The following is an 18,338-nucleotide window of genomic DNA, read 5'->3' on the forward strand; positions in this document are numbered from 1 at the left end:
AAATGTTGTGCTGACATTTGTGTGGGCTTATATATGTTGTGTGTGTGTCTAGATGTACTGCCCCCCGCCTCTCTCCTTGGTAATCTCTGTGTTTGGCTGGTATCCCAGGGCGACTGCTAACATTTACTGAACTTGCAAGAATATCTTCCTGCAAACATTCCCTTGCTACTGCTGGGTGCCCACATTTAGCTACCCACACTGTGTGTCTGCTTATACTGCATGTGTATCTAGATATGTGATACACGACTGTATACTGTCTATACATTCATGCATGTCTCTAGTTGAGACATACATACAAACATTATTAAAAAAATGCCATTTTCCCATATCCTGCCTAAAATGATAATATATTTATTTTCAATTCTGAAATATTTCAGTTTATCAGTTATGTTTTGGTTCAACCAGAGAGTGATTTCAGGCCCTAATCCAGACAATTATTCATGTCACAAAATGTCTGCTTCTGCTGTTTGCTGGTGGGGGCTTGGCTCCCTCCATCACTGGGGAATCTGTTACACTAAGCCCACATAGCATGTCCTGATTTCTGTAGAAAGCATGATGAGTTCTGCTGAGGAGGAAGCCACATTGCTAAGCTGTCTAATGAGCTGAAGAGGAGACAGCAAACAAAATGGTGGTGCACCAGAATGAGGCACTGCTTTAAGAGAGTCTTGTTATACAGAGATTTGCTTAGGCAGAGGTTCGAAATTGTAGGTGTCATATGTGTTAAAAGGCCAGAAGATGAAAATATTCTGTTTATCTATTTGAATTTTTACCATCATCTACTGTTTTTTTTACCATGAGAAAACCTTCTTTAGCGAGCAGCACAAAAATCTGTGTTTAATCTTAGGTGCTTAGTTGGGGCTTCAAAGCTATATGTTCAGCAGCATGAGACAGCATAAGTAACGTATGGGTGTACCGCAGTCAATAATGTGACTTAAACAGAACACAGAGTGGATGAGAGAATGTGAATTGTTGCTAATTCCTCCCTTTTCTGCTTAATGAGGATAAAACAGACACATGGGTTTGCTGTATTTCTCGCACCGATTTTTCTCACTTAAGGTTAATCTAATTTAATTAATTGTAAGACACACTGAAAAAGGTTAAAGGGAAAAGCTTTCTCTCCTTTTGTGTATTATATTTTTTTGCCTAGAATATTTCATGCCATTGATAAGATATGTAAGCATACGGACAAATACATCAGATCACCAGGCTTCTTATAATATTAAGCATTCACTATCTCTACAAAAAAAGTGGAGTTCATAAGGTGATAAAAAAGGGGGGATGAGAGAAAAGGTCCTGGGGGTCTCAACATTTTAAGTAGATTATGTTTATATTTTGCATGTAACATTCAAGGAATGATGACACACAAATAATTTTTTTGCTATTAACCACAGAATAATCAAGAGGTATAACAAGTGAATTACCGTATATACTCGAGTATAAGCAGAGTTTTTCAGCATCCAAAATGTGCTGAAAAAGTCTACCTCGGCTTATATTCGAGTCAGTGGGCAGTAGCTGAGATATCGGTCACTTTTAATCATTCCTATACCAGCAGTTGGCTTGGGGAGAGACTGCAATATCACACAGCGCCCTCTGTTGGTTATATGAAAGAATAACAGTGACTGCAATATCACACAGCGCCCTCTGTTGTTTATATGAAAGAATAACAGTGCGCCCTCTGTTGGTTATATGAAAGAATAACAGTAACTGCAATATCACACAGCGCCATCTGTTGGTTATATGAAAGAATAACAGTGCGCCCTCTGTTGGTTATATGAAAGATTAACAGTGACTGCAATATCACACAGCGCCCTCTGTTGGTTATATGAAAGAATAACAGTGACTGCAATATCACACAGCGCCCTCTGTTGGTTATATGAAGGATTAACAGTGATGGCAATATCACACAATCCCCTCTGTTGGTTATACGAAAGATTAACATTGATGGCAATATCACACAGCACCCTCTGCAAATGGTAGTAGGACAGTGGGACAATGCACACAGTAATCCATTTGGCAATTCTCTGTCACCATCAACTTTGCAAAGAAGTCCGGTTGATCGCTGGGGGGTCGCTTTGGCGGAATGTGCGCTGCTGGGAGACAGGGCTGTAGTTGTGTCTAGGCTTATACTCGAGTCAATAAGTTTTCCCAGTTTTCGTAGGTAAAATTAGGTACCTCGGCTTATACTCGGGTCGGCTTATACTCGAGTATATACGGTACTTATGAGCAATAGGCAGGCCTCTTTATCAAAACTATTGCTCGATCACCAAGAAAAGGGTTAATCTACAGCTGAGTATATTTTCTCTGGCACAAATATACATGAATCAGAACTCCCTTTTCTGCAAGGGAACTAACTAATAGTTATCTACCAGTAGGAGGAAATATCTTATCGCTTATGTAGTTGTGCCAATATTACACCATCCATGCTACTATAGAACATCCTAATAATATCATTTTATATTTAATTACATAAAAATAATTTTTTTCCTGCCTCCCTTGCTATTTCCACTACTCCACTGAAACATTCTTAGACACTGGGATGTCTTCTTTGCCATTTACACTGCTTGCAGTTTTACTCGGTTTCTTCTCCCTCCCTAGCAAAGCAATGCTGGATCCTGGTCACGTCACAGCCATTTCACACTCTGTCGCGCTGTTCGTTCTTGATATGGTTGATTATAACTCTCTGGCTGCCATTATCCCACCCTCTCTTCACCTCCACATTGTATTGTCTACCTTATTCTGCAGTGCATTCTGGTTCTTATGGGCCTGTTTATTTTTTTCAACCTGTCTACGATTAGTATTAAAGGTTAGAGACCGAAGGCCTATTTATGAAAGGGCGAACAGACCAGTCACAGAGTTTACCAGAGGAAAACTCTATCCTTAGTACAGACTGTGGCAAACTGTTCATCCTTTTATATATTTGCCCCTTTGTGACCACAACCTACTTTTAATTGAATAATGGAAAATAACAGTTTTGTAGAATTCTCTTTAATATAGACGTATGCTTTGCATCTACTAAATAATGTCGTAACCATTCAGCTGAAGCCAAGAGATACAAAAATCTAGAAAGAACACAGGTGGTTGTGGTTAATAAAGACCAGCTGTATTTTTATTGTAAATTATTAAGACATATTTACTTGCTCTTCTTTTCACTTTGCTGCTGCTTGTTTTGTTAACTATCATCTATCAGTCATTCCTATTACTGAACCAGTAATCATTTAAAGGCTAGCTAATGGGGTAATTGACTAAAAGGTCTAATGTTTGCCTACATCTACTAACCCATAGCATCCAATTAAAATTGTGTTTTCAAACAGCAGACGAGTAAATGCTAACTGCTGAGTTCTGTGGGTTGCTAGACAAGCAGCACACTTTAGATGGTTTATTACTTCTCCCTTGCATTTTTCTTCTTTACTCTACAAAAGGTCATACTCATTTTCCCTGAAGGAATATAGTGCAAGTAAATACAAAAACTATTGCACCCCATTTCAAATGGTAACATTTCTACACATGAAAGATGTAAGTGGCAGAATAACACCAGTCCATCATTTGACCTTCAGCTGTGCTTTCTCCCTACAGAGGCCTCTATTTTGAGCTACGATGGAGGCATGTATATGAAGATCATCATGCCAGTGGTCATGCATACTGAGGCAGAGGATGTTTCCTTACGCTTCAAGTCCCAGAGAGCTTATGGGCTATTAGTAGCCACGACATCCAGGGACTCTGCCGATACGATGCGACTGGAGCTTGATGGTGGGAAGGTCAAGCTTATGGTTAACTTAGGTATCGTATAAATCCTTCCTTTCTTTGGGAAGTCGAAGGGAGGTCATTTTTGTCAGTGTTTTTCTGTTGATTTCATCTGGCCGCTTTAATGATGTCAATCATTTTACCATTGCATGTTTCCTTCTATCTGAAGTCCCAAAATATACCTGAGGCACATCTCTGTGCTTTCACTGGTCCTGCCAATAACCCTTTGCTTTCTGTGGAAGGCAGCTCTGGAATTTGCTATAACATTCAAACAGTAACCTGATTTTCTTCCTCCAGAAAAAAAAAGGTTATAGGAGACCTGGGACAGGTGCGGCCACCAATCCTATACTTCATTCCACTCTTTAATCCCCAATAATGATCTTTTATGAAGATAGAAAACTATAGACATTTTAAGATACATACAAAGCTGCTCAAATAATCTACTCAATAGTTGTTTAGATAAAAACAATGTTGTCACAAGCAGTGTACTGGCCCTAAATGGCTTCAACTATATCTTATAGTCTTCTCTGTGCTGACTTTGGTAATTAAGAGTGAAATGATTCAGTGACGGGGGATTTTCTCAGTCCCTTTCCCTCTATATTTCCCATGAAGCTTTAAGAGCTTTGTTTCCATTAGTCTTAATCTTAAATGTCTCATTTTTGTCCATCTTTTATCAGAAGTCTACTATCCAAAACAGTCTCTGTTTCTGTGACTAGCACATTTTGGTTTAAACTGAACACACCATGGGAAAACATAATTTCCTTGTAATGGACAGTCTTGATGGTGGTGAATATATTTTTCCAGAAATATAAATATCAAACATAATCTCTGCAGGAGACTGGCTTATGCCATTTCTTTTCTGGGAAGAGACTGTTTTCGATGCTGTCTTTGTAGACACTGTCTGTGCTCTGTGTGCTTTGTGTCTATGTACTTTGTGAGTACTGTGAATTGTCTGTTGTCAGTCCCCCTGCATCTTTAAGTTTATTAAATATGTTCCATTGGCCACGTTCGTTCAAAAGATGGCATTCACTACCCTTCAAAGGCCTGAAGCCTGCGGCCCGTACAGCAAACAGCCTTGAGAACACAGTGTGCTGAGCAGCTTGTAGGGGGTATGCAATATGCCCATCACTTCCCCACATGCTTGCTCTAACCCACAGGGCATTGCCAGAGTGGGAAGCCAGAAGCAAGGGAATTGGCCGAGTTGAACCATTCTTGCTGGTGATCAGAACTCCCGACCTATGCTCTGGTTCCCCTCCTTATCCAAGGGCATTCCACCCCAGTTCAGGAAAAAAAAAGATCTGCTCTGTGTCGCTGAAATATCATATCACAAAGTGTGCCAGTGAGCAGAGTTAGTGAATGAGTAATGGAGACATAACGGAACAGAGGTCATATAATGGGCAGCCAAGGACAGGAGTGTATTCCCTCCTAGTAACCACATGTCCTGCCGTTGCATTTATTTCATTTATTTATATTACTATTTTTTACCTTTCTTATCGTTGATATTTTGTTTATACCCACCCCTCAACTGATTTTCTACTCCCCAAGTACCCTCCTTTTTTTGCATCCTTTCTCCCCTCTGCTAGAAGAATGGGGCTCTGGTCCTGTTCTCAGCACCTTTTCAAGGTTTTAGGGTGCCCCACTCTCTGCTTGTATTCACTGCCCTGCTGCCCCCCACTGTTTGCTGGTCTCACATGTTCTCTGAGGCTGTTTGCTCCCACTTTTCTGTTGCGGTTGACGACACATAGCAAACCTAATCGCACGAAACATCAGAGTGCCAGAAACTCTAGATAGGATCCTTCCTTCTTACCAAAATGATAATAGTCCCCTTGTATAGTCCATGAGCTCAGGCCTGGAGAGAGAGTCTTAAAAGGTGTCTTTGCTTATTTGAACAATGTTAGTAGCTTGGTAAATACCAGTTGCTCATATGCAGCAGTGAAGTTTGTACTATTAGTGTGTCTCCACACCATAGCAGAATATAAAAATAGAAAGAAGTTTAGTAGTTTTATTCGTTTACTTCCAGTTGTTTCTGTGCAGAATGCTACTGCATTGTTACAAGGGACTATTTTGTCAGTATATAGTACTTTTCATCTAAATCTGGTGCAGCTTCATATATGAGTAACTAGTATTTTACTAGTACTTCTCTTTTAAACAATTGAACTGTCTTTGTCAGTAAAGCTGGTGGTTATATCTACAAATGTTATGAGCTGTATGCACCTTTTATTGGCCACATATACTGCCTTATACCATACTGCTTATAATATAAATTAAGCACAAATGAGCCCAGTTTCCCCTTGTCTTCTGCGATACTGGGAAAATGAAATTACATTGACCAGGGCCAGATCAGAGAAGTCCCCTGCACTGTCGAGGCCCCAAACTCGCTTTCTCTACATTCTGGCACAATGTGTTCGTGCGGTTTGAAGTTTGTACGTGGCCATTTTATAGACAGTAAAATATTCTATGTGAGTCATGCACACTAAAGCATTCAGGCACTTTCAACATACAAGATTGTAAATACAGTCCCTTCTCCCTTAAAATGTAATGCATATAGTGCTTTTAATCACACTTTTCTTTGAGACTTATAACTTGCATATATTGCACTGCACTCTGACACTCACAAGCCCCCCCTGCTCTCACTAACTGTACACAAATATAAAATGGCCACTATTGTTGCGTGTGTCTGTCCCCGGAAGGGTGGACCTTACTGTTTTTGGATGACTGCAGCTGTAACCTTGAAGGATGCGATTTCATCTTTCATTTATTTTTTTCCCATCTAGACTGTATCAGGATAAACTGTAACTCCAGTAAGTTTATACCCTCAAATCTCATTTTGTTATCTCTATTTCTCACTTTTGTTGTATAATAATATATAAGCTGCTTCTTTTTGCCTTCTCTCAATGCTTATTTTGTTTTATCTTAAAGGAATGGTTAGCAATGTGCAGCTGTATCTTTGACTTCACTGCCTGAAGAGTCAGGCATGCAGATATCTGTGCCACAACACTGACATCCGGTGGCAATATTGTAAATTGCAGGCATGCGATATCTGCTGTGTTTTTCTTGTGCTGGGTTGTGAAGTCACATGTGCTGCTGCTCAATCTTATGTTTACTGTTTGCATACAAATCATTCTCTACTTTAACTCTGCACTGCATTATTCGTTTATCTGCCTTATGTTTTTGTAGAAAATGTAAACAGCCAACAGTCCTAGCTCTTGGTTACAGGTACTGACTGTTCTGCATTCAGAGCTTCAAATGAACTGAAGTGCTCAGAGTAATTGCTATATTAACTCTCAGTTTGAAAAACAATGTTTAGAACATGCGGTGATTACTTATTCTGGGGGCTTCAGTATCCTTCAGCTGCTGCAGACCCACCATTATGTGCACTACAGTGGAAACAGACTGAACCCCCAGAAAGAAACACCTTCATAATTATATACTGCTTGAACATTTAAAATGGTGGTGGTAGATGTTACACTCAGCATTTCTGTGTGCATGTTGAACGTCTCAAATAGCAAATAAGTACATTTCTCTGCTCTTACATACTGATATGTGTTGCATGCATAAAAATTAAATGTTGCGTTTTAAAAAGGACATCATGAAATGGAAGGCAACATTCCTAAACAACAGGTCTTAAGACTCCTGGGTACAATCAGGACAGCTCAGTTGTTGTCAAAGCTGCATCTAAGGTACGTGTCGAAGGCACAAATAATCCTGTGAGTAAGGGCCCTACGTGTCTGATACTGTTAGATATACCTGGAAAAAAAACCTCACAGACTTGAACTCTCCAGTATAGAGACAGACAATCTGTGGCTTAACTGAAAAAGAAACAGGCAGTTTTCTGGTGCAGGTTACACATAGTCTTAGTAAGGTACAAAATATGTGTGGGGAGAATAAGCTAATATTTGCTTTATTTGATACCTTCTCCTTTCATATAGAAATGATATTTCTCAGAACAGGTAAAGTTGTGAATATAATAAGCAAATGGAAAGTCATCTTGACAATAGGTAAAATGCAAATACTTGCCTCAAGAGAGTTAGCTTGTTATGCATAAGATGTATCAGTTCTTACCACTGTAAATGGGATGCCAGTGCGTATTTGTAAACGTAATGCAATTGCTTTTCTGTGCATTTGATATACAGAATGTACTGTATGTAAACATATTACTTACACATGTGGCTGGATTATTGTGTGTATGAGTAGATCTGTGGATGCGTTTTTGTAAATATGTAGACTTTTAAATGCACCTTAAACAGACTATGTCCAGCTACATTAGATAGAGCATGGGTTACATTAGACCCTTTTACAGCAGGATGGGTCTTTGCTATGGGGAAGTGACAAAGTGAGGATGTTGTTGAACTACACCTCTCCACTGGCAAAATGTAATAGAATAGAGGACACCAGGAGTTCTTTCAAAATAGAGAACAAAGGCTTTATTATCATTATTATTTTTAACGTGTATTTTTAGAGTGCCAACGTATTTGGCAGCGCTATAAAATAAATGTATTTATACAAAGCACATACAGACTTACATACATAGAATTACATAGCGACCAGTAACCAATACAAGGGTGAGAAAGGCCCTGTGCAAAACAGTTTACAATCTAAAAGGGGAAGGGATTGAGACACAAGGGGTGGGAGTGGGCAAGATTAGAAATAAGACAGGTGAGAGATGTATCATATGGTAGGGCTTTTGGTAGCTAAGCAGAATGAGGGTAGGCTTCTCTAAATAAGTTTTAAGAGATCTTTGGAAGCAGAAAGGTTGGGAGAAAGTCAGACAGACCGTGGCAAAGCTTTGCAAAGCTTTGAATGCAAGTATGTGTGAAGGTAATGAGAGAAGAGTTGAAGAGCAGGTCAGTAGAGGATCGTAGTAAGCAGTTGGGTGAGTATCTAGAGATGAATTCAGAGATGTAGGGTGGGGCAGAGTTATGAAGTGCTTTGAATGTCAGGGTCATTAGTTTGAATTTTATTCTGAAAAGTAGTGGAAGCCAGTGCAGGGGTTGGCAGAGTGGCATGGCAGAGGAGAAGGGTCGGACTGGGGCTCAGCGCAGTATGAGCATGCGCAAACTAGCTTAATTGTTTTGCTGTGACCGCCCAACAAAGGGCGATCGCGGCATTAAAGAGTCAGCACAGTCCGACCCTGCAGGGGAGGAGCGGATGCTAATGTGTATAAGCCTGGCGGCAGTGTTCTTTGTAGACTGGAGAGGACAATAAATATAGGGTTACAGTAATCTAGACATGATATGATGAGAGAGCAAATAAGAATTTTAGCTGCATCATGGGTGATAAATGATCGTATTTTGGATATGTTCCTTAGGGGAAAGTGACATGATTTAATAAGTTACTAGATATGAAGAGTGAAGGATATGAGGAGTGAAGGACAGGGCAGAATCAGATAACCCCAAGGCACCAGGCCTGGGGAAATGGGGTTATAGTAGAATTGTTAGCTATGACAGATACTTCTGGGATGTTACTAGTGTTAGTTGGGGGTAAGAGAACCATTAACATTTTAGAGAGGTTTAATTAAAGGTAGCATTGTGACATCAAAGTAGAGATAGTGGACAGGCAGGAGGAGACCTGAGTTAAGCTCTGGGTTTAGATCAGGAGAGGAGAGATACTGTATATCTGAGTACAGGGTCGGACTGGGCTGGTGGGGCACTGGGAAAAAAGCAAGCCCAGATCCGCTCCCTGCCGAATCTCTCAGCAGAATCTCCCTGCTGTGACCTCCCTTTATCGTGCAGGTCACGGCAAATACAAAGTGCGCGGATGCGCAGTGCGGTGGGTGGCCCGGCTCAGCAGGGGACACGGCGGGGGGGCCTGCTTGGCAGGGGACCTGGAGCGGGAGCCCTGTGGGCCCCAGGCCCCCAGTCCGACCCTGTCTGAGTATCATAAGCATAGAGGTGGTATTGGAAACCATATGCGTTGATTAGTTTGCTGAGGGTGAAAGTATAAGGATAAAATAGTTAGGGGCCCAGGAAAGATCCTTGAGGAATCAGAAAGAGGTTGGGGAGAAGATGGTACTCCATTGTTAGAGACACTGAAGGATCAATAGTGAGGTAAGAGAACCAGGACAAGGCCATGTCATGAGGCCAAGCAAATCGAGGGACTGGAGGCTCTATTCAATAGAAAGCGCAACTGGGGATTGATACTCACAATAGTTGAGGTTGTTTAATAAATGGTGGGTATAATCACAGGTGTTAGCAAAACTTTACTGGACCTTGTTGATCCCAGGCTTAATGTAACATCGAACTAGATGCAGGCCAAAGAGGAAGGACCACCCCTTGCAAAACACTATATGCCAGGAAATGGTCATAGATGTAAGGGTCAATGAAAGAAATATGTAAATTGTAATTACTGGATACATCAGACCTTCCCAACTGTCCTATTTTTAGCAGGACAGTCTCAATTTTGACAGCTCAGCACCTGCACTCAGATACAATTTTAACTCATAAGGTCTCGAGGGAACTGTGACTTGCAGCTTAAAGGGCTATTTTGCCTTCATTAGCAAAACTGTTATAACACATAAAACATGACCCTAAAACCCCCAGAAATGTGTTCAAACTTTCAATAACCTGACAAATTTTGTAAAATGGACATGGACAAACAATGGACAAACATAAATGTTTGTTTTCGAATAAATATATATATTTCTAATAAAATATAAGTGTAGTAGAAAGAATAGGTATTTTAAAAACTGTAGTACCTCTGAATATTGCAGAATTATTTTCATAGGAATTATGGATGTATCTCTGAAGTAATGTGAACAAACATATCAATAATGCATAATATTCTCATTGGGGCTATATATTCAAGTTAAGGTATATGTAAGTATTTACAAAGGAATGCATGTGGAAGTAGATTTATATATTTTTCTGGGATTATTAATGTATGTGTTGATGAAGATATTGATTAACCATACACTTAGACATTTAGACTATTAAGCAGAGCTGTCTTTACCTCTTGTACCAGTTATTCAATGTATTTTTACACCTAATCTGAATTTTCAATGTATGCAGCCATCTATAAACTAATGCAGAGTATAAACATGTTTATTAACAATGACAATTGTTATGTATCTTAGAGTTTCAGCAAACTGGAAAATGAAAATATGCAGTTTGGCAGAAATAATTTAAATGCAAGTTATTCATTATTGAAATGGCAGTGTGTTGGGGGTTTCCTTAATTGAGAAGGATCAGGGGTTTGTCTAATTGCAGCGTAATTCTGTGGCTACTAAAGCAAACACTGTGTTTCATACAATTAATTCAAGGGGTGAAAACATAATTTTGTCTGGAGTGTGCAGTGAGGGTAGATTGTCAAAAAACTACACTTGTAATGGGACATGATTACTCTGTACAAGCACATTAGAGGGCATTATAGACATATAGCAGGAGATCTTTTTTTCCATAAAATGGATCACTGCACAAGAGGACACCCCATTAGACTAGAGCAGTGATCCACAACCAGTAACTTGTGAGCAACATGTTGCTCTCCAACCCCTTGGATGTTGCTCTCAGTGTCCTCTTAATGTCCTCAAAGCAGGGGCTTATTTTTGAATTCCAGGCTTGGAAGCAAGTTTTAATTGCATAAAAATGAGGTATAGTGCCAAGTAGAGCCTCTTGTAGGCTGCCAGTCCACATAGGGACTACCAAATAGCCAATCACAGTCCTAATTTGGCACCCCAAGGGACTTTTTCATGCTTGTGTTGCTCCCCAACTCTTTTTACATTTGAATTTGGCTTATGGGTAAAAAAAGGTTGGGGACCCCTGGACTAGAGGATAAGAACTTTCATTTGAAGCAGCGTAGGTGGTTCTTCACAGTGAGGACAGTGAGATTGTGGAATGCCCTGCAGGATGATGTTGTGATGGCTGATTCTGTTAATGTATTGGATGATTTCTTGGACAAGCATTATATCCAAGGCTATAGTGATACGAATATTTACAATTAGTATAGATATGGGTATATATGTATGGACACTGGGTTTCATTTGGAGCGGTTGAACTTGATGGAGTATGGAATTTTTCAGCCCAACTTAACTATATTTAACTATGTATCCCATAAATGCACTAAAGTACAAAACAGCAGTCATGATGGGGCATGTTGTATTGCCTCCCAATACCTGGATAGGTCCTAGGCAACAGCCTGTGCACTGACTAGTGCATAATGGAGCCACCCCTGGGACAAGGTCCTAACCTGACTTTATGGCTCAAGTGCCCTGAATAGGTGTTTTCACATTAGAAGTCTGTTGCCAAATGTTCATCCATTCATATGGTTACCTAGATATTGCAAGGTTATATCTCTAGCATGCCCCATGGCTTACAACCATAGTAGCAGGCAATGGATAAAGGGTTTGGAATGCTTCCCTTGTCTTTTGAGATCTGCTCACCTGGAAAGTGAATCTTTGCTGGTCTGCCTGGGACAGAGTGCTTGTCTTGAGTTCTCTGGGCAGTATGTCTCATTGTGACCTTGCCTGGAGAGTAAATGTGGGCATATCGGGGAGAGATCTGCTCATTTGGCGATGAAGATACTGGTGACTCTCAGGATGTGTCCCTGTTCTAATCTCTAACAGTATGTCTTTTTAAAGGGTCCCATACACAGGCAGATATAAGATGCCTATGCAAAAAACTTGAGGAAGGGCAGCTGTTGCCCCGAAACGTTTGATCGTGACCTGCGTGTCTTGGGCACTTCAATAAACCTGGGAACAGCCTACTTTTGACAAAGGTATTGGCATTCCATTTTTTTCAGATATAAGCTGCCAACAATTTATTGCCCAGTGTATGGGGCCCTCTGATGGGCTTCCGCGATCGATATCTGGCTGAAAGTCGGCCAGATGTCGATCGGCTGGTCTTAAAAGTCTTGTCGGATCAAGGATAGGTTCGTTGATGTGGTCCTCGATCTGACAGCCCATTTTCACCTCATTCATGATCAGATCAGCCTGATATCGCCTACCTAGCCAAGCGAGTTGATCTCCACATGTATAGCCAGCTTAAGTCTTTTTGGGACAAAGGGTATGTGTATTTTTTTTTCAGGACTGTTTTTTTGTCAGGTGTTTTTGTTTAGTTTGTGATGATTTCCTTGTAAAAGGGGGGATGTGTTGGTCTCACTAGGGGAGTGAGACTGGTTTCTCTGGAACAATGTGTATGCGTTAATCTGTTTGGGTTTGGTCTGTAATGCTCTCAGTATGGAACAGTCTTTGTAGTGCAAAATGTGTGGGCCCTGGTTTGTCTATGAGAGTTTGTTCTGCTGGTGTTTCTGTATTTGTCCTATAGGTCCAGTGTATCTTTTGAGGTATCACATGCACCATGTCTACACTAATCTCTCTGGGAGCATTTGGCTGTTTTGGTGTGTCTAGGAAAATGTGTCTATGCTGGTCGTTTAGCACAGTATTTTTCTTTTGGTTTCTATGGGCAACATGTTTGGTGCTGCTGATTTTTAGAGTAGTGTTAGTCTCTGTTGGTCAGTTTGTGCTGGGGCATCTGTCTGAACTTCTCCATGTCATATTGTTTGCACCATCTCAGAAGAAACAAGGGCACTTGCTTAAGCACATCTATGTTTCTTTTGAAATTTAGATCTGACTAATCTGTGGAATAACTGGGCCATATACTGTAATGTTTTCTTGTTTGATTTTGGTTTGATTTTACTTAGCAAATCACATTTCCTTTATAAAAAAAACCCCAACCCTATCCAGCAATCACATATTGTAAATGTCTTTCACATGAAAATGACGTTGTATAATGATTTTGCGCTTGACTTGGTGGGAAGAAAAATACAGGTGTTGAAAAGGATAAGTCTTTTAACTAACTAGTTCACAATGTTATTTTAATTTGACTGCAAAATTATTTTGATGTTCACAGAATCATTTTCAACTGATAGACTTCTTTTGTTATAATTTATTAATAATTAATAATTTTGTAGTTAATTTTGAGCACAATATAAATTTTGTCAGCACAAAACTTGTTTTGTAGGGGTCTCAGGGGACCCATGGAGCTACCAGGATTGGTATTGTTATGCCTCCAATAGGCATTTAATTTATCTTAGTTGAGATCAAGTACAAGATTCTCTTTTATTATTACAGAGGAAAAGAAAATGTGTTTTAAAATATTGAATTACATGATTAAAATGGAGTCTGTGGGAGATGGCCTTCCTGTAATTCTGAATAATGGATCCCATACTTGTTATTTACGTGTTTGCCTGTATTGTAATGTGTATGTACAGTTTTCTTTCTGGCTGGTATCATTGATTTGGTCTGACCTTGAAGAGTTACTTATGTGATTGCTCGTGCATTTGCGCAAGGCGTTTTGCCTCTTAGGATTGTCATCATGATTAATCTTTCCATATTGATCTCATTGTACTTTTATAAGTTATTGCTCTACATGTCTTCAGTAGCCTGGAATAGTGATGCCATTCTGTGACATGAATCTGAGTCTTGGGACTTTTCTAATGTAACTGTTAATGATCTGTTTAATTGATCTGCTTATATGTTTGCATGTTTGTTTGTGGTGCTATGTTAGTATTAAGCTTTATGCAGATGTCAGTCTGATTCAGCCTGGTAGGAACAGTATTACAAGAACATACATAGGTAACAGATTGTAGTTTGTTAATAGTGTTCCATTCATATTTTCCCCTTATGATTTATATTCAAAACTGCCTATCATGAATATATATTCATGACCCCTGTGGATCGAAACGCATATATATAAATATACACGCGTATATATGGAGGAATAAAGGATTGTCACATAGCTACCCAAATTCATTCATGCCTCCCAACTGTCCTGTTTTCAGCGGGACAGTCCTGCTATTGACAGCTGAACCCGCAGTGCTGCATTTGTACTGAAAAGTCCCAACTTTCTCTGCAGTGAACAGCCAAAAGTTTCTATGTTAATTGGCTTTTGGCAGAGAGCCCAGAACAGCCACCAGGTGCAACTAAGATACTTTGTAACAATTTTGAGATAAGCAAAAAAGTAAAAATTTAGATAAGGATGGCCCTTGGGAAAAGTTAGACTCACAGCTTAAATTCACCTTCATTAGCAAAACTGTAATAAATGAAAAAAAAAACACAGAAATATGTTCAAACTTTCATAACCTGCCACATTTTGTAAAATGAACATGGTAATTAGGTGGGTGTGGTGGTATTTAGCCAGGATTTTGCCAGGATTCAGATTTGGGCAAATACTCTTGCCTGGCCGATCCAAATCCTTAAAATCATGTGACTTTTTATCACAAAACTGCACACGTGGTTCACCTTTTCCCTTCCCGGCCCTGATTTACATATGCAAATTAGGACTAGCTTCTGAATTCTACCAGAATTTTGCCAAATGATTTAGGGTGCAGCTGAATTTCGAAATAGTGGATTTTGTGCATCCCAATTATATATATATTATATTATTATATCTCCAAATAAATCTGTCACAAATTATAATTTACAAGAAGGTTTCTTAAAGTGTGAATTTAATCAAGTCTAATCTCAAATCCTAAAATTACCTACATACTGTAAGGCTAAACACTGGGTTCAGAATGTATTACAATGGAAGACAGAAAGCCAGTGGGGGATATATAATACTTTTTAGAGAAATCATTTAAAATGTGACGAGCAATAGCCCAGTTCAATATTATGTATACAGAAGACAAATACTCCTGGCATTCCGCAAATGATGAGACTCTATATTAACAGATATTCTTTCAGCTTTATTGATTTACACAAAAGAACACAGCAGTGTGCAGGATATTCAGCAACACCCTAATATACCTAATGCATGTCATGAAAGCTATTGTACTTAATCTTAGACAGTATTGGGTACTCATTCCATTTGTGTGTTTATAATCTCGAAATGGAAATTGAAAGCATTGTCTTCATTTGCAGGCGACACTAAAATATGCTAGAAAATAACATGCAGCAGGCTTTCTATTTTACCAAATAGTGTGAGGATATAATAAACTGGATACAGAAAATTGCAGTGGATTACAGATAAACTTTAACATAAATATGTATTTGGTGAACAAAACAAGCAGTTTAAAAGCCCATTTTATGCTACTGTGTTTAAGGGAGTCCCTGAGGGAAAATAATTTGTCTGAGCATGAGAATTATAAGCTTTTTTAATAGCAAGCAATGTCATACAGTAGTGTAAAATGGCAGAAAGTTAGTATAACAGCGCATGCATCACATTGTGGTAGATCGTTGTTTTATGGGCATGGTCGTTTCTTAATTTGTAGAATATTTACATATTTTTAATGAAAGGGCAGTCAAAACATAGACTTTATGCATTTAGGGGCAGATTTATCAAGGGTCGAATTTCGAAGTAATGGGAGTTTTTTTTGAACTCCCATAACTTCAAATTCGAATAAAAAAAGACCAATCGAAATGTATCAAATAATCGAAGTTTTGTTTTGGCCGAAAAGGTCTGTTTTCGATCAAATTCGAATCGTACGAATCAAAGTAACAGCGCATTCAATTCGAATTCGATTAGAAGTTTTTCTAAAAAAAACCCTTTGATTTTTCAAAGCAATTCACAAAGGGACTAGAGAGAAACATTTCAGTCTCTAAGCTGTACAAAAATTTCAAAAGGTGGATCAGCGCCTGAAGCTATGGAGAAAACAAACAACAACAAAAAAAATAAAAATATGCTGTAGTAATTTTGAATAATTTAGTTTGTCACCATGTGTTGGATTAAGAAAGGAAAGTGCTGTTTTAGGTTAGTTCCCCTTGAGTTGGCAAGTCTTCACTTTAAAGGGTAAAAGGTATCCTGTGCAAGTTTCCCTTTAAACAAGCCAAGGAGTTTTCCATGCATGCATAAGCGCTTAAATCAAAAAGCTTCCACCAAATCTGGCTAGAGGGCCTACTTACAAGATAGTAGGTTTTTTATTGCCTGTAATTCTGCCTCCTCCTTAGCAGCTCCGTTATGCTCCAATACAAAATTACAAAGATTCCATAGCGTCATACTGTTTTATTATTAAAAAGTTTAAAATTAAATAAAATGCACTCACAATCTGTATTGAGTATCACCCAAAAGTAGGCTTCTTTAGCAGGTTTCACCAGTTGGATCTGGGATAAGAGTGTTGCCGGCGTCTTTTTTTCCCTCATAGCTTTTCCCTGCAGCTCGCTGTGAAGCCCCTCCTGCCTGACGCGTTTTGCTGAACCAATCAGCTTCCTCAAAATCATGGGGCATGATTCATGTGTGTGTGATTTTCTTAAAAAGCCGGTCGCAACTCGATTTTTCAAAGTCCACCAATTGACTCCAAATAGGTTCTAGGAGGTCCCCCATAGGCTAAAACAGCAATTCATCAGGTTTTAGATTACAGTACACGATACATTTTGAATTTTCGATTTTTTTTTTCAAATTCTAATCAAATTTGGACTATTCCCTAGTCAAAGTACACAAAAACTAGTTTGAAATTCAAATTTTTTTTAATTCGAATTTTCACTTCGACCTTTGATAAATCTGCCCCTTAATCTCTGTCCCTCGGCTAGGCTGGCATACAGTAATGTCAAATGCCAGAAAGTTAGTATAATATATCACATGGGGATGGGGGTGCTGGATCATTGTTTTATGGGCATGAAGGCTTCTTTAATTTGTAAATTATTTATACATTTTTAATGAAAGGGCAGTCTAAATATTGACTTTATGCATTTAATCTCTGTCCCTGGAGACAAATTCAGAGGGGAAAATACCTGATTTGCCCATTCCCTTTCTACACTTTGTTAAAATTATAGGATCAAAAAGAACGAAGATTTAAAAGTATTGTAGTGTAAGCACTGACTCTTCCCCAGTGGTGTGGTTAAAAGTTTCTGAGCCCTACATTAACATATTTTGCTATAAGTGAAACATCTAGCGCTGTAGCTCTATATATCGGCCATTGTATTGTGTGAATATTAAAAGTAAGTAGCAGATTATGCTCAGTTCAGGGGAATACCTATACAAAAGTAATTATTTATATTCTATAGTAGATGAGATTGACATAAAACACATCCATAACATTAAAATAACCTCCATCAAATTAAAAAGGCCTTTGCTTAGAAGATATGTTTCTGCAGCTGCTTTCCCATTAAGAGACTGACATCAGCCCATGCCTCCTGCTGGTTTTGTGAAAATTATTTTAAAATTACTCCTGTTGGAAGTGGTTAGGAAACACAAGTAAAGGACAATGTTATGTTTTATACATCAACTCCACTATTTTACGATTCTGACAAAACCCATATCCTTTGTAAAAGATTCAAACCCTAATTTGCATAAGTAAATTAGGAGGAAAAGGAGGAAAGACAACCGCGTGCCCAGTGCATAAAAAAAAATTTGACTTCTTCATTTGTGTGACAAAAAGTCGCGATTTTTTGGATTCGGATTCAGGCCAGACACTTGGATTCGGCTGAACCCAAACCCTGCTGAAAAAGGCAGAATCTTGGCTGAATCTTGAACCGAATCCTGAATTCGGTGCATTCCTAGTTTTATGTCATCATGGCAGCAACTCACTAGCATGGGTAATTCCTGTGTCTTAGGTCACTGATCAGAAAAGAGTTAACAGAATAAAGGATCCATCCTCACTCAAACGTCTTTTTCCTGTGCACTTTACTAGGGCATAGTCTTGTCTGACCTACCAATATAATATTTCCATAT

At 39.0% G+C, this 18,338-nt stretch overlaps 1 protein-coding gene across 21 annotated transcripts in view; it reads left to right on the forward strand.

The window, feature by feature from the left end:
* The window catches only part of nrxn3.L (neurexin 3 L homeolog), a 273,346-nt gene that overhangs the window by 103,838 nt on the left and 151,170 nt on the right, over nt 1–18,338 (forward strand). For 17 of the 21 annotated variants that reach the window (XM_041572988.1, XM_041572989.1, XM_041572991.1 and 14 more), the window contains 2 exons: nt 3,574–3,777; nt 6,516–6,542. In XM_041572988.1, coding sequence (XP_041428922.1) covers nt 3,574–3,777; nt 6,516–6,542 — 231 coding nt within the window. The remainder of the gene's footprint in view (nt 1–3,573; nt 3,778–6,515; nt 6,543–18,338) is intronic. The other 4 variants (XM_041572995.1, XM_041572979.1, XM_041572981.1 and 1 more) reach the window with 1 other exon arrangement.

This window comes from Xenopus laevis, chromosome 8L (assembly GCF_017654675.1).
Source record: "Xenopus laevis strain J_2021 chromosome 8L, Xenopus_laevis_v10.1, whole genome shotgun sequence".
Lineage (NCBI taxonomy): Eukaryota > Metazoa > Chordata > Amphibia > Anura > Pipidae > Xenopus > Xenopus laevis.